General features: G+C 44.0%; 3 protein-coding genes across 3 annotated transcripts; 1 reads left to right on the top strand and 2 right to left on the bottom strand.

The window, feature by feature from the left end:
• Positions 1 to 64: 64 nt before the first annotated feature.
• On the bottom strand, positions 65 to 4,758 carry LOC135136568 (cyclin-G-associated kinase). The gene is made up of 15 exons (XM_064065926.1): positions 4,531 to 4,758; positions 4,413 to 4,474; positions 4,186 to 4,360; positions 3,874 to 4,139; positions 3,605 to 3,827; positions 3,169 to 3,547; positions 2,778 to 3,117; positions 2,443 to 2,690; positions 2,279 to 2,384; positions 2,052 to 2,227; positions 1,814 to 2,007; positions 1,627 to 1,766; positions 853 to 1,578; positions 630 to 791; positions 65 to 582 (listed from the first exon to the last, which is right to left on the bottom strand). The coding sequence occupies exons 1-15, from the start codon at positions 4,661 to 4,663 to the stop codon at positions 472 to 474; spliced, it is 3,441 nt and encodes a 1,146-aa protein (XP_063921996.1). The 5' UTR covers positions 4,664 to 4,758; the 3' UTR covers positions 65 to 471.
• A 371-nt stretch (positions 4,759 to 5,129) lies between these two features.
• LOC135136569 (LMBR1 domain-containing protein 2 homolog) lies at positions 5,130 to 7,998 on the top strand. Its single transcript, XM_064065927.1, has 10 exons — positions 5,130 to 5,393; positions 5,447 to 5,616; positions 5,670 to 6,048; positions 6,095 to 6,271; positions 6,324 to 6,501; positions 6,552 to 6,736; positions 6,785 to 7,024; positions 7,071 to 7,272; positions 7,322 to 7,429; positions 7,481 to 7,998. Exons 1-10 carry the CDS (start codon positions 5,220 to 5,222, stop codon positions 7,765 to 7,767), a joined length of 2,100 nt encoding a protein of 699 aa, XP_063921997.1. The 5' UTR covers positions 5,130 to 5,219; the 3' UTR covers positions 7,768 to 7,998.
• Positions 7,986 to 16,039, bottom strand: LOC135136566 (glycogen debranching enzyme). Its single transcript, XM_064065923.1, has 15 exons — positions 15,709 to 16,039; positions 13,831 to 15,644; positions 13,580 to 13,781; positions 12,515 to 13,515; positions 12,347 to 12,467; positions 12,158 to 12,290; positions 11,683 to 12,110; positions 11,423 to 11,631; positions 11,176 to 11,376; positions 10,800 to 11,119; positions 10,576 to 10,753; positions 10,167 to 10,526; positions 9,208 to 10,114; positions 8,930 to 9,157; positions 7,986 to 8,878 (listed from the first exon to the last, which is right to left on the bottom strand). The coding sequence occupies exons 1-15, from the start codon at positions 15,910 to 15,912 to the stop codon at positions 8,828 to 8,830; spliced, it is 6,357 nt and encodes a 2,118-aa protein (XP_063921993.1). The 5' UTR covers positions 15,913 to 16,039; the 3' UTR covers positions 7,986 to 8,827.
• Positions 16,040 to 16,351: the final 312 nt, after the last annotated feature.

Below are 16,351 nucleotides of genomic sequence, written 5' to 3'. Positions count from 1 at the left end.
AAACAAAGCTTCGAAGAACAGTGGCGTAACAAACGTAGACAACAGGGTTCAATAAAAATCGCGATGAAATTTTGAAGATTGCTCTTTCACATATATTTTTTTTTTAATTTACAACTTCTTGATAAAATTCGAACAAAACAAAATTCTTTACAATAAAGGGAATAACGAAACGGTGATTGCACGAAACTTTAGAAGTTAACAGTGACACAATATAAAAATATATTATAATTATAAACTATAGGAAACAATAGATTAAGTATAATAATATCATTATCATCAGCAATGCTTTCAATTTTAACAACATTTCTAAAGTAACTAAAGTTAAAATATTGTCTATACCGAGATCCAACCGCTTGCTTTTAATTGCTTAACCTACGGCGAAGATTCGGTAAATTGAAATAAAACTTTCTAAAATAAATAGATCATAAGTTAATCATAAAATGGAATGATCACATAATAGAGAAGAAGGAATTAACTAGCAAAGATATTCTGCTGGGAGGAATCGTTTTCGAAATCGCTCCAGGCATTATTCAATTCCATAAATATGAGTTTCGCCATGTATTCATTATCCGTTCCAGTTTGCTGAAAACGAAAGTCACTAAACGTACGACGCAACGAAAAATACTTGCCTTATCCGGATGAACCGCTAAACATGCTTTTCTGTAAGCTTTTTTAACATCAGCCGCCGAGACTAGTTGATGCATATCACATTTGTTCCACTTCGCTCCTTCCCACAGCACCGAGTGCAGCGAGCACAAGAGTGCCCTTATGTTATTTTTCTTACCCTCTGTCTATAAAAACAACACATATACAAATTTTATTTTGTCATTACAAATACGAGTTTCCGCTTACCCACTCCATAATCTTAATCTTATCAGGATCCATGTACGTCGCCATGTCCTCCTTCCGCATATCGTTAATCGTCCTCGGCGCATTATCCTTCTTCGCCGAGAACGTGTAACCCTGTGACCCTAGCAAATCCCCGAACACGTCGTCGCTCTTCGGCTTCAACTTCGGCTCGTTCTTGTCCCCCAGCACCTCGAAGTGCGACCGACTATAATCCGCCGGGGACTTGGCCTGATGCTGCGGCGTGACCGGCTTATGCTGGGGAGTCCCCGACGGAACATGCTGGGGCGTCGTCGGAGGCACCTTGTTCGGCGACGCGCTGTTCCACATCCCGCCTAAACCCCCCAAATCGGCGAAGAAATCAGTCGGTTTTTGCGGCTGCGGCTCGGGAGCTGTCGACTGCGGCGGCGGAGCCGAGTTGAAGTTCCCCCAATCATTCAACAAATTATTCTGCGTGTCGGCCGGTCCAAACGGATCGAACAAACTCGCAGACGCCGGCTTCGGCGGCACGTTGGCGGTAAAACCGGCAAAATTATCATTCAAGTTAGAAGCAGCGGTCGTAGACGTTGTAAACTCGGCGAAGTTGTCGTTGGAGGAGTCGGCAAAACCGCTAAGGAGATCAAAGTTTGAGCTGGGTGATGGTCTGACGGCGAACCCGGAGGTGGGGGCGGCGTTCAGATTAAGTAAGTCGACGGCTTCGGTGGGTGGGTCGACGGGCTTAGGCGGCTTTGGCTGAAACAGTTTGTTTGGTTGGGAGTTTTTAGTGTGAGGGGGGGGTACCATGATGGGTTCGGCGTCCGAGTCGCTGGAGTCGTGCTGCTCGAGCTCGACGTGGGCGGGCCTTGGGGAAGGCGGCGCCGGTTTGCTGGGGCGTTCTGGAGGTTTTTTGGTGACAGGGGGAGGCCTTTTTGGTTTACTGGCTGCAAAAACCCAACAAATGACCCAACTTTCCGCTAGTGCGACTTACCGAAATTGTCTATGGTTTCGTCTTGTTCTAGCTTTGAGGTGAACATGGTGTCGTACACGCGTTCCGTTTTGTCCGTCAGCCACGGCGGGGGTTGAGACGGTTTTCTCTCCGCGTCTGAAACGAATACGTTCAAGAAGACTGAAAATCTGTCTTGGTAATGATCCTGGCCTTCAGATAACTCGTCCAACTCCGACCTAAAAGCACAGTCAGAACAGTCTTAAAGTGTTGCGTTTCTTACTTATTGAATCTCAAACAGGTTTCTTCTTCTGGGATGAAACCCGTGTGGAATTGCAACTGGCAAATTTTAATCCCTGTGGCTTTTCCTTGGGTCATCACGCCACCCAGGATATTACGAGCGTGGTATATGATTACGCACACGTCACCGCACACACTGGTGTTCACTGGTAAAAGAACCTAAAACGTCGATATAGAATCTCGATTCCGATTTACGTAACGAAAACTTGCTTTGCCTTCTGTCACATTGAACAACCTCATCCTTTCATAATCTTGCAACGTCGATAGAACGCATCGGTTTTCACTGTAGACTTCCAAATAAGGCCGGCATCCATCCCTAAAAATCAATTCATGATTTTTTGGAAGGTTATGCGTTTTTGTAAACTCCGACTGACCTAATTTTTGTGAAAAGAGGGATGGGTTGCATTTGTATCGAAACTAACGTCATGGGTTTGTAGTGCGGATATACCGGAGGATTTTTCACAATGTCCGCCAGGTAGTAAAGGTACCTCAGTTCTGAGGGCCTCATATTAGGCGGACAACGTTTCACGGCGAACATTTGGAGCGCGTCTTCAGGAACTTCGTACAACAATGAATAAATAAATAAGCCGCACACCAAAGTAGCGGAAGTGGCTTTTCCATCCTGCGAAAATTTTGAAAATTTTCATTTCATTAAAAAAAATCCGCAAGATAACGTTCTGAAACCGCTGGCGAAAAAACCGTGACTTACCGTGCAATGAATAACAACCACATTCCGGCTATCTCCCGCCAGATACTGGTAAATATCCTCGCACAACTGATACAAAGAATTCAACAGCGGCGCCTTAAAATGTTCCGGAAAGGCAAAACTACAATCAACGACCCGCGCTTGCCCAAACTTCGAATGGTACGACTTCCCAGACAAATTATAAACCGAATATTTCAAATTAGGATGCCTCGAATCCAAAAACACCCTAACATCCTCAATATGATTAGTTTTATACGCCGACTCGATCCCTTCGGAAGGATACGGCATCACCAAAATCCGCGACGTTACATAACTCATATCCAAGTCAGTCCGAGCAATCGACCTGCGAAAAAACAACAATAACGCAATTAATCAATCACATTTAAACCCTTACTGTTGCATCGTCGCCATCACCTTCGAACTCGTATCTTTCAAATTTTTCAAAAAACTGCCAGCGCCCCCTTTCAACGACGAAAACAACCCGGATTGCTTCACTTCGGGTGGTCTCTGTTGGGCGGGCATCGTGGGTCTTTGTGGGGGTTGCGGGGGTCTCTCCGGTATGGGTCTCGGCGGCTGCACTGGTCTCGGCGGTATCGGCTTCACGTTATTGTGAACCCCATCGCCGTGAATGTGCTCGCCTTCTGCAGATAATCTCCTCGGAAACTGCAAGGGGGCTCTCAAATTGTAACCGTTAGTTTCGGCGATCGCAGCGATGCGTTCCAGAAGCCCCGACACGGTTAATCTGTGCTCGGGATTGACTTGCAGACAACCACCTAAATACGAAAACGACCAGTTATTTTTGGCTAAGTGGACAACAATGGGTTAGTTACGGATGATGTCATGGAAGCAGGAGTACTTTGGATCAGGAGGAAGATTGTAATTGGCGTTGATGATTCTTAATTTAGCGCTATCTTCGAATGGGTGTTTCATGTAACAGAAGGTGTAGAGAATGCAGCCGAGGGCCCAGATGTCGACAGGGGGCCCCACGAAGTAGTTGTTCCAGGTGTCGACCATTTCGGGGGCTCGATACATGGGGGTTGTGAATTTCGCCATCTACAACGAGACGTTAAGACAAGAAAAACAGCGGGAAATTAAATACGTTTTCTTCTAAGCTTGAATGCTGATTCGCGGACCAGGTTAAGTCAGGGGCGTAGGTTTCAAGAGTGGCGGAACCAAAGTCGCATAGTTTGATTGCACCTTCTTTGCTGATTAAGACGTTTTCTATTTTTAAATCTCTGTGGATGATTGGGGGGGTTTGGGAGTGCATGTGGGATACCGCTCGACATATCTGATAGTAAATTCGTGTGATGATTTCAGGTTCAAGGGGACTAGTGCGTGCTTGTAGAATTTCAACCATAGAACCTCCTAGAATAAAAAATCAGGACGTGTTTGTCGCCAAAACTGCGCATACCTGTACACAATTCTGTAACTAATAAAAACTCAGACTGGCCATGTATGGTTTGAGCTTTATCAATGAAAGATGCCGATAAATACTGAATGATATTAGGGTGCCCTGATAGTTTTTTTAGAATGTTTATTTCTTGTATAATGTTCTTTTTAGCTTCTTCATCAGCTGCTAGAAGTCTCTAACAAAGAAAAGTTAAAAGTGGAAACACACTGATAGGACAAAGGACTCACTTTTAAAGCATATTCTTTACCAGTGGCTACATCTTGTGCGACGAAAACTACGGCGAAACCACCTGAAATTGTTATAAATATTGCAAATGTTTACGAAAAATCAATATTGAAAATTAACCTTCAGCTATGACTTTTTTTATTCGTAACTTAACATTCGAAATTTCTACGATTTGACCAACGAAACTATTATCACTTTGGCCATTAGTGGGGCCGCTAAAGTATTCATAAGCCGATTTAAATAAGTCACTCATTTTTCGTGAAAATTCTAGGAAAACTCATATCAAACTCCAACTCTTGCAACAAGAACCGTCTAGGGATTTTCTTGTTAAAATACACCCCCACACCACAAGATCACAAAACACCAGCCAGCTAAATAATGAACCCATTCAAGTCGTCTGATAATTTCAGCCACATCGTTGGCACAACTGTGTTTTGACGTACGTCAAAAGTGACATCTGTGCCGGAGCTTCCACAAAGAGTTTATTATCGATATTCGTGATATTGCACATGTGGAACAAGTACCGTCAATATTTAATTAATCGCTTCGTGTTAATAACATCGGAGTTAAAGTTTAATAACCTAGAAGTGATGTCATTGATTTATTTCAATAATGTCTAACGTGGAAAAGTTCAAACCCATTTTGCCTAACAAGGGACAGGTAATCATCGAAGACGTCCAGGACTTGGTGCTGTGCAAACCTCGTCTCATCCCACTGAAAAGTTTCACTCTCGAGAAGCTCGAAAAAATGCAACAAGAAGCCCAAAAGGCACAAACAGAAAGTCCAAAACAAGAGTGAGTTCAGTCAAGATGAATTACGGACCTTTGATCTCCAAAATTCTACTATCGTTCATTCTTGCCGCCACAGTTCTGTATAGATATGGCAACTGGTTCAGGCACCACATTATTGTAACTCTCATTGTGTTACTAGCTTGGTACTTTAGTTTCCTTATTATATTCGCGCTGCCTTTGGATGTGATTTCAGTAAGTAAAAACACAGCTGTATCATGCAATATCATAATAATCTTTCACCATAGACCGTTTATCGTCAGTGCAAAGAAGAACATGACATACCCGCTGTAAACGCTTCTTTGCACGCAAATTTCACAAATAAAGAAAAATGCGAGGAGCCTTGGAGCCAAGTTCCCGACGAGGTTTTTCCAAATTTGTGGCACACGGTCTACTGGAGCACCCAATGCCTAACTTGGTATTCTTTTCTTTTGGTTTCACTTTCATAATTTATAATGTTAAATATTCCAGGCTTGTGATGCCAATGATGCAGTCATACATCAAAGCGGGTGACTTCACGGTCAAAGGCAAGCTAAAATCGGCCATAATCGACAACGCCATCTATTACGGCTCCTACTTGTTAATCTGCGGCGTCTTGCTTATTTATCTAGCCTTAAAACCAGGTATAGACTTAGACTGGTCAAAACTGAAAGCTATCGCTTCCTCGGCGAGCAATACGTGGGGTTTGTTCCTCCTGGTGCTACTATTTGGATACGCTTTGGTGGAAGTTCCTAGGACGCTCTGGAACAACTCGAATCGTAGCTTCGTACTTACGCGTTCTTATTTTAAGGCAGCTAAACTTAGCTCTGATAAGTGCGAGGCGGAGGAGACCGTCGACGATGTGCTCGAGGTATAATTCGCAATCGTGGAAGCGACAGTTGAAATTTGTGTTTCAGTCGTTGCAAGCCGTTTCTTTGGCGGTGCCTCCAGGACATCCGCTTCACCTGAACTTGGAGACTATTTTACAAAAGGTGCCTACGGAGTTGAGGGATAGGATGAGTCGACGGCAACTGCCGGATGACACGCCCACAGATGTTCCTACTGAGAAGGCTCTGATCAGGCTGCACAAACAGGTGCGACTTAATTTTAATCACAATTACGGAAAAGTTATTAATTTTTTTGCAGACTATAAAGTCACTACAAGTACTTCAAAGAACGGAAACGCAGTGGAACCTCCTAGTCGAGAAAATCTTCGATTTAGAAGACACTTTAAAAAACCAAATTTCTCGAGACAGACGCTTTAAGCGCACATTTCAAAAGCCGCGCACATATTTAAGAAGGTTTTTGTACGTCCCGATCGTTGGTAAGTTTGATTTTAATTTAGACGCTCTTGGACTGGTTCGCGTTCTTTAGAATGGTACTGGAAGTGTGTAGTGTATGGCTACACCCAGAAGCTACTAGCCGTTTTAGCTGGAATTTTTTCGGTCGCTGTCGTCTGGTCGGAAGTGACTTTCTTCAACAAAGAGCCAGTTTTATCTATTTTTGCTCTTATAATAGTAAACTGGGCCAAGTTTAACTATGACTACTTTACTATAGAGGTGAGACCCGCGGTTTAGAAATGTCGCCATTACGCAAGACCGTTTCAGCTATTATCGACGATAATAATTTTGTACTTGTGCTATTGTGCCTATTCCACAGTACTCAAAATAAAGCTCCTCAATTTGTATTACTTGGCACCTCATCACCAGACAAACGAGTACAGTTTAATATTCTCGGGGATGATGTTAAGTCGTTTGACGCCGCCACTGTGCTTAAACTTCTTAGGCCTGATCCACATGGACAGCCACATTATAAAAAAGCAAGTCATGGAGACGCAGTACACGCAAGTATGTTTGAAACGTTCGTAGTGACATTGTTCACGTTCATTTCTAGATCATGGGTCACATGGACGTCATCGCCATTATTTCAGACGGCTTCAACGTCTATTTTCCAATGGCGATTTTAGTTTTTTGTTTAGCGACGTATTTCAGCGTAGGGTCGAGACTCTTGTCAATGTTAGGTTTCCACCAGTTCATCGGTGACGACGAAATGACTACCGATTTAGTGGAAGAAGGCCGCGAGTTAATCAAAAGAGGTTAGAATCGAGTTTTGTCGCGCAGTATATACTTATTTTTTTGTAATAGAGAAGCGCAAGCGTCAACGTTCGGAAGAGTCGTCGTCGAGACGAAGAGAATTTAACGAGCGATTCCCCACTACAGGCAGGTATAGGCAGAGAGGCAGCAACGATACAAGTGAGTTTTACGACTGTCTTGTTTTTTATTATTATTTAAAAAATTCGGTAGTACGTCCGATGACCCAGTTGGAGAATTTGGATGGTACTCGATCGAACTTGCTGCAAGAGTCGCACCCTTTGGAGTCCTACGACGGCACTCGGTATACCACCGAAGTGGACACCCGGTTTCCCCCCGATACGGATGATATTGACGCTCGATTCGGAGCTAGTACGAGAATTAACGAGCGATATACCAGCTCGCGCGAGCTGGAACCGAGATTCTCCGATAATTACCAGTTGGATAGCAACTATCGACGGGTTGGGGCGCCCCCTCGTGGCATTTTCGATGACGTTTAATAATTTTAAGTAAACATTCTAAGTCATTTGTTATTTTTTGTATTATGTTAAAAAGTTATATTTTTATATTGTTTATAAGCGGTTTAGTTGGATAGTAGTTTACATTTAACACCGTAGAAGAGTCCATACGTTCCATCTTTCTCTAATGTAGCGTAGTAGTTTGTCAACTTTTTACCCGATAGTAATTACTGTTGGATGTAACCTTCAAATAAAAACAGTTTACCAGAATAATTTTTATTTGTTACAAAACCATACATTATCCTTTACGAATAAAACCTACAACGCAAATAAATAGTGTTTAAGCTAAATATATAATAAAAAACGTGGTGAGGGCAAGAGCAAAGAACGCTAGAGTGTACATGATGGTAATGCGAACAAGTTTCTTTTGTTCGGTTTCGTATAATCTATTTATAACTCGTTTCTTTTGTATGATTTCTAACGACAAAGGGTCGAGGATGATCGGGTTAAATCTATTTTTTTCTAACAGCGGCCTCTCCACAGGATTCACGATTAAGTCGTCCGTTATTCTGGGATTATCATCTTCGACGGGTGATATTTCATCTAAATCAACTAAACTAACTAGCGGTTTTCGTCTAACAGGTTGGTGGTGCAGAGACAGCCGCGATAACAACTCCCCGAAAAACACAATTCTTGTATTAGACAGACAACACTTAAACACTGGACAATAATTACTAAACGATTTGTACAAATTAAAATTGACGGCGTTACCATCACGAGAATATTTTAAAATTTGAGACGATTCAGAACACTCGCTAAAACATGGCAGAAAATCTGCAACGACATTCGAACTACACATTAAGGAGGCATTACACGTCTGAACGTAGTCGCTCAGATTAACTGACAACGTACTTAAAGTCCGGTTACTTTTGAAATACAAATCACTATAAACAAAACTATTACGACACTCGCTTACGTCTTCAAGAGAGTAAACAATTTCCAAGAACTTTTCCCTCCGTTTGGTGCAAGATTTCGCTAGTCGAGCGTCGGGCGTAAAAATCTCGTAAGACACGTTTTCGTTTAAAGCAAATTTTCTACTAAGTCAGTTGATTGAGGGCTGCGTCTTCTCGATCCTTTGCAGATCATGAAGAACCTAAAATAGTTACCGTTAGACTTCAATTGACCCAAAATAACAATAATTTACTTCTAAAATGCACGACATGCTCCACGCTTGCGTTCGCGAGCTGTCTTTGCAATAAGCGCCATCTTTGTTCGTCAGTTCCGGAAGCCCCCGCCACGTTGACGTTTGCAGTTCGACGAAGTGCTTCGCTAAGACGACCTTCGTATTGGCCACAGTCTTGGCTAGCTCCCCATTAGCGGCGGCGAATTGGAGCCTGGCACGTAGATAAAAACCGACAGGCCACACCCACTCCTAAACAATCCAAATCACAAAAAATACGAGTGGATTGTGACTATACTAACCGGTCCCTGGTGGTAGTTAAACCCATGAGCGACATTACGGTTATCCGAGTCGTTGGAATTGTCGTAATTTCCGTTGTAGGCCCAGTCCTCCGGGTCTAGAGTTTTCATGCCCAGTGGCCCTAACAAATACTTCTCGGCTTGCTTCAACGCAGCCCAAGCGTGTCCTGGTTGGAATAATTCCGGCGCCACCACCATAGCAATCGGGAAATTACACCTCAGCTGAAAATCAGTCCACTCCTGACTAGCCCCGTAACAATCCTTATAAATCCCTCTTTTATTAACAAGATCTGGGCGAATTTCCCCATCCGTCGGTGTCGTATTCACCCAAAAATACTTCTCGAAGTTGTTTTGAATCTTGGTGGCCCATTCCTCGAACGTCCACTTCGTCACGACCCCATTTTTCCCCGTCCTCTCGACTCCACTATGCGGGTACGCCCCTTTAGCGCTCAAACCAGCAAGCCACGTGATCACCGATTTTGACAGACCGATGAGCTCGATGGCAGAGCCATCTCGCGGCGTTGCCGGCTTACCACGTATTCCCGCTTTATCAGACGAACCCATTTTGTCCATCCAGGTGCCACAATTGAACGAATTACCCCCGAAAACGAAACCTGTGTCCGGGTGGATTCCGATTTGGTTGTTGAAGCCGGCGTCAGTCATGTGTTCGTCGATTTGTCTACCGGCGTTGCGCTCGCGGAAGACGAGACCTTGGAAATGGGTGTTGAGGGCTTCTTGGATGACGGCGTGAAGAGGCTGGTCGTGGGTGCCCGCAGGTTGCGCGGGAGAGTCGTCGGAGGGGAAGATGCGGGAGACTTTGTCGGTCAGGATGGAGAGGCCGTTGGGGGCGTCTTCGGTGTAGGTTTTGACGCAGTGCAGCCACCACCAGATGGCGTCGCGGCAGTTAAAACTGGAAACGAAAAAACATCCAGGATTGCCAACACACTCGATTTAAAACTTACCGTGAATTGCGCCCTCCATCGAGCAAATTGGGTATCAATCCGTGTCTTAGACACCCAGCGTAGCCTAGAATGTGGTACCGGGCTTCCTGATAGCGCCCAGTCAACAAAAACAACCCTCTTAGAGCGATGAAGGTGTCGCGGCCCCAATTTCGCATATACCCGACAGAAAAGTGGGGTAGACCTGCTGATAGTGTGACGCAAGCTTGGATCTTTTCGCCTTTGTCGCTTTTTCTGTGGGGGGGTTTGGGTTCGGCTAAAGTCGGCGACAAAACGGGTAAATCAGCTGACTTTATATAAGCGCCGAACTGGATCGAGCCCATGGCTAGACCTTTCACGAACGTGGAGCCATGTTTAACAAAGCTGCGAACATCGTTTCAATAATTATACCAAAGTCTGACTGACGACTTACTCTGACATCAAGTTGTAGCTTTGTTCGTACAATAAAATGTATACACCGGTCACGATCACGTCGAAGTAGCACGGAACTAGGTATCTCGGGATGGCTTTCAGGGATTTTGTGTTTTCTTCGAACCACTGGCCGAGGGATTTGGTGCCTTCGTCGAGTTTTAAACGTTGCCAGATGTAGTCTGTAACGATTTGTAGTACACATAGTTACAAAAATCGAGTGCGTACCGATCATCCAGTTGCCGTCGCGCAAATTCGCACACATCGGGTGTCCCAAGTCGTTGCTGGGTCTGATGGTGGACAAAAGTGACATAAAACCTTGAAACCCGGCGTACACCAAGCGACCAAAGTTTGGAATCTCGTAAGTGTCGAAACCGTGACCTTCATCTCTTTCCTCTTGGTCGCACCGATACAGAGCTCGGTTTAAGTCAGCCAAACCCATCTTAGTGACGATTTTCCACAATTCGTTTTCTTTGTTAAGTGTGAAGTGACTTATTAAAGTGCGCACGTTTTTAATAGCTTGAGTCATGTCTTCAGGCAGAGAAACCCTAAAACGATAAAACGAGTGATTTTTAAAAATAGGTCACTCTACTTAAGTTCGTACTTAATGATAGCCACACTACCGGGTTTAAAATTCTTGAAGTTTAATTGTATTACATTCGGGTTTCCTGAGTTGACTTTTTCGAAAAAGTCGGAGTCCTGGGGCTGAATATGTTCTTTTACGGTTACTCGATATTCGGAGAGTCCGTTTATCCACTTGCCGTCTTTACAAAAGTTTTGGGTTTTGGTATACTTCGAACCAGATCTAAAATCGGGGTTTTAAAAAACTGACACGTTAGTTAGGGACATACTTTGAGGTAACGTGGTTCAAAGTAGCTTCTAGTACAATTTCGTCCAAAACGCCCTCTACACGTAGAGCTCTGATACCTCTTTGGTGATTTGCCGCTTCTTCTGGAGGGTGACTGAAAGCCGTGAACGCTACAAGAACGTAGCTTTGATGGGTTTCCGGGCAGTGTCGCGTCACTGCGACTACATCAGGGTCCATTTGGTCCACATAAACCTGAATAACGACATTAATAATTTACGATATTAATTTTTACGTAACGAGTACCTGATTGAAGCCTTCATCCCCTAAAAGAAAATGTAAGTCGTTCAAAGCCTTCTTCGCCGCGATAATTCCAGACTTCTTAGTAACGTATCGTGCGTTTCCTGTAGATAAATTCTCGTCGTCGCTCCACTCTGTATATTGTCTGGTTTCATCCACCACGTGTATATGGTGGGGTACCAGTTCATCGTAGCCCCTGTTTGAGCCACTAGCGCAGCAAGCCATGTTTACCAACGCCGTGCTGGGCAACAAATCAAAAACAGAACGTTTTTCAACGGGACTTGGGTTGTCGTGGGTCAAATCGAGGAAGAGAGCATGCGCAATTGACGGAACCAATGGGCGAATTCTGGGTTGGTAAAACGAACCAACGGGTGAACCACCGTATCGATACACCAGACGACCTTGCTCGTGTGAATCCCATGCAGACATCGCCTCTGTAACAACCACGTTAACACTGTATTTCCCCCGTGAAAAAATCAACCTCTTATCAGCGACGTTATTCCAAGTCGATTCACGAAAATGTTGTCAGTCAGATCTGAGTTGGTGAAGAGTTCGGCGACGACGTACAAATCGGGTTTGACTTTTCGTGCGCAGTCCAGGAGGTATTCGGCCACCTAACCAACGAAACCAATCAACCAACCACTTTTTTGGTCAAAAGAACAGTACGTACCGGAATCGGGGTGGAGTGACAATTGTCAAGCCTCACCCCATCAAAAATCCTCGCCGTCAGCTCGACGTACGTCTTCATGTGTTGCCACAAGAACGGACAATCCTCTGGTTTTTCCCCAAACCTGCAAACCATCATCACCTATCTTTGTACAATTTTAGTATCATTTACCTTAGCTTGACGCTATCACCCCACGCTATCAACTCCCTTCGGACGTATACGTTGGACCCCGGCGCCGCAAAATTACGCAACGGGTCTGAATTCATCACCCACCCGTTGTGCGCCATCAAGAACCTCCCGTTCTTACTATACATAACCTCTTCGTGCTCCTCCACACTCCCCGGACTCCCATAATCCGTAAAATACCGATCAACCAGCGGACTCTTCACCGAAACTTCTTTTATTTTCGGCCCGTCGTGCTGCACCCTAAAGTACCTAATCCCGGCGATCGCGTTGTCGATAGCCGCCTTCAAGTGGTCGTCGAACTCATCAATAACCCGCTTATTCAACGAATCTAGCTTGTTTTTGAACTCTTCGCTGCATTTCTTGATTCTGGTTTCCTCGTCGAAGCAGTCGTTCCGATACACGTTGTACAGTTTCACGGCGAGGTTCAAGTCCACGGTAGACTCAAGTCTTCGGTACTGCGGGTCTTGAACGAGGACCATCTTTTCACCCTCGTTTGGGTTTTCTTGGTTCGGCGGTATTTTGTTGCGTATGAGGGTTAAAAATTCGTCTACGGTTTTACTGACGTCGCATGTGCTCAGTTCGTGGATTTTTAGAGTCGTGATGAAGGCGTGAAGGTGGTAGCGGATGGCTTTGAGGTGATCTTCGCTGTTCACCTCGACCGGGATTCCTTTATCTTCGTAGAGACCTTTGACGACGTCGAGCGAGAACTGGTGGAGAGCGGCGTCTAAGAGGTACGCCGGGCGCATATAGGGACAGTTTTCACAGTTGTAGGTTACTTCAGGGTGGTCTTTTAACCACTCGCTTTCGTTGGCGGTATGGTTGAGGACGATGTCGCAGATCGACACCATTTTCCACTCAGTGCGGATTTTTTTTATGAGGGTTTCTACGTCTTGGAAGGTTGTTTCTTTGCCGGTTTGTTTGGTGAAGAGAGGGTTGACTTTGAGTTGTTCGCTGAGGCTGTACGAGGAATTGGAAGCCCCCAGTTCCTAATTTTTAATAATTACGTTGTTACACTTTTAACACCACTGCCAACACAAAAATTTTACTTACCTGAATTGGTGTGAAATGTATCATGTTGTAGCCTGATTCTTTTGCCACTTTTAGTTTACCTTCCCAGGTGTCAAAAGGTCCCAAACCTTTAGTTAAGAATGTCTGGCACTGGATACCGTCCAGCGGAAGTTGTTCGTTGTTCCCGTACTTCAGAATGGGATCTACCAGGAAGAAACCCGACCCTTGGTGTTTATCTCGTTCCCTAACCATCACGAAATGAACGACACTTCAAACAAAGTTTTCCAACTTACCCGCCTTCATAGGTGAAATAATAGTGGAAACTCCCCGAAATCTTCACAGTGATTTCCGTCAACAAAGCCGTATCGTCAGAATATTTGCACCCTTCATCCTGCGACCATTTCAACAGATTGTACGAATTCCTCTTGAATTCCTCGTTTTCTTTCGGATAATTGCAATACAACGAGACTTTGCGTCCTAACAAGGACGGGCCGAGTCTGAACTGAAGAATCCAATTCTTCTCGAGTCTGTACAACGTAGAATCTTGATGTTCTTTATCGTTTAGAGTGAAAACACGAATCTGAGTACCAGACGACATCTTGAAAGGTTTCGTTTCCACTAATTGCGTATCTTCAAATTCTAAATCTTCGCCGTTCGTTTTCACCTCTGCTTCAGTCACGTACACAAATTCTTCCTGAAATGGGGTTTCGTAAACCGCGGCTTCTAATTCTTCAACGGAAGAAGGGTCATCTGTTTCTACGATTCGACTAGACGAATTGTTTCCATTCGGTGCACACTGTGCGGTTTTTACAAACTTTCGTTGTTGGATTTCTTCAACTTCTAGAAGTTCGTCGCCGTTTACTTTATCGAGTTCTTCATTATCGTGCTCGCGTTCTTCGACGGTTTCACTTTTCTCGCCGTTTACAATAAAATGGTTTTCTTCAATTTGAATAAATTTGTCTTCTTCTAGTGAAGATTGGTTTGTGTCTTCTAGGCTGGCAGCCCGTTCATTCAAGATTAAAGTGTGGGTTAGTGTTTGTATATCCCCAAAAACTTGTTCGTCTGGAAGGTTATTTTGAAAATACGGTAAGACGTTTTCTTCACTTTCTTTCTCCTCTTCCTCGAGCAAATCCACTAATCGTCGTTCTTCGCTCTGGATTTCGTGAACGAGTTCTTCGTTTTTGACTTCTTCGCTGTAACTACTTTCAACGACGGGATTTTGTTGTTTTGCGATAGTTTCTTCCCCAAAATCTTCCTTTTTGATCTCTCCGCTGTCACTCTGTTGTGGCTGACTTTCAGTCTGTTCTACCACAGCTTCTGCGTCTTCAAAATCTTCGTTACTACTTTTGCTGGCGCCTTCGTTACCAACTGTTGTTTCGCTCTCTCTTTCTTCAGTTATAAACTTTCTAGTTTCTTCAACCTCCCGACTGCTGTCGTTTTCGTTAAAAGAAACCTTCTTTTGGCTCAACTGTTCTTCTTTAAGCAACTCCTCCAAGCTTTCGTTAAACCGCTGCGACGCGACGCTCGCGTACGATATCTTCGCGTGAACTTTCTTACTTTCTTTGTTTTCAAGGTACACACTCTTCCCGCTTTCTTTATTCACGATCTGGACAAGATTTTCTGGATTCTTCACTGGTTTTTCGATAACCACGAACTCGTCTTTGACGGTTTCAACAAGCTTTCTTCGCCTAGGTTGGTAGTGTTCTATTAATGACGACTTGGGTAAGTCGTCGATTTTCGTTTTGGGGCTCTTCTTTCTTCGTTCTTTCACCGGAAGAAACGCGAAGTCTTCGGACGGCGACGAAAGCGAGTCCGAGTCGTCTGTGGCAGTTTTGGGTTTTGCGGCTTCGCTAATCTTCTTAGCCCGTGCCGATTTGTTCCGTTTTTTCGGCTTACTGGCTTTCGGTTCCGCGCTGTCGCTATTTTTCACTTCTTCATTTATCGTTTCTTCTATGACTTCTTCAATGGGGGTGGTTAAGGTGGTGCTGAATGATGGTTCTTTGGTTGGACTCTTCTTCGGCTTCTGTCTGCTCTTCTTTGGTTTGGATTTGTCGCTCTCTGGGGTACCCTCTTGTTCGTCTGTGCTGGAGCCTCTGCTGCCAGATATCTGCGAAAATTGTTAACTGCAGGCCGTGTAAAGCGAAACCAGGACGCAGTAAAAATAAACTCACTTGTTCTAAATACCTCGATACGCCCAACAATTTTAAAATACACCACAAACAAAGGGTTTTCGTTAGGCGAAAAGCCACACTTGTGGCATGTTTTAACAAAGACAGCTGGAACGCAAATACGAAGATATAGAATTTCCACAAAAATGAGAACGTTGTTTTGAATAGAATGACGACTGTGGCGTCCTTGGAGGCGTGTTTATTCATGTTCGAAGGTGTTTAGAGACACTCTAGCACGAAGAGTGTTATTGGTGTTTATGAAACACAACTGCATTGAATATTAAAATATATCAAGAGCCATAGGTTACATAAATTGAGATAAGTTAATAATCAAAATGCACCTTGTCCCAAGCCATTAGTTTTAATAACGCAAAAACGAACATTCATGAAACAGGTTTTTTCGCTTACCGGCGATTGATGCTTGGAACGGCTTGGACGTCCTGAAACACCGCGTTTTTTCAAATTATTTCCAATAATCGCATTCGCTCAACAAATCACCGTCTTAATGTTTAAAGTTCTTGAAACTCCACACATAAATATTTCAAACTGTCAAGGTGACATTGAGCCAACAGCTGGTTGTTGACATGTGACAAACGGACATTGAAGGTGTGTCACATTTTTTTTGTCATAAATTTGTAAATGTCGC

The sequence above is a fragment of the Zophobas morio genome, unplaced genomic scaffold (assembly GCF_036711695.1).
Source record: "Zophobas morio isolate AGI-343-1 ecotype UQ-CSIRO unplaced genomic scaffold, CSIRO_AGI_Zmor_V1 ptg000026l, whole genome shotgun sequence".
Classification (NCBI taxonomy): domain Eukaryota; kingdom Metazoa; phylum Arthropoda; class Insecta; order Coleoptera; family Tenebrionidae; genus Zophobas; species Zophobas morio.
This window is presented reverse-complemented; position numbering and strand designations above follow the sequence as displayed.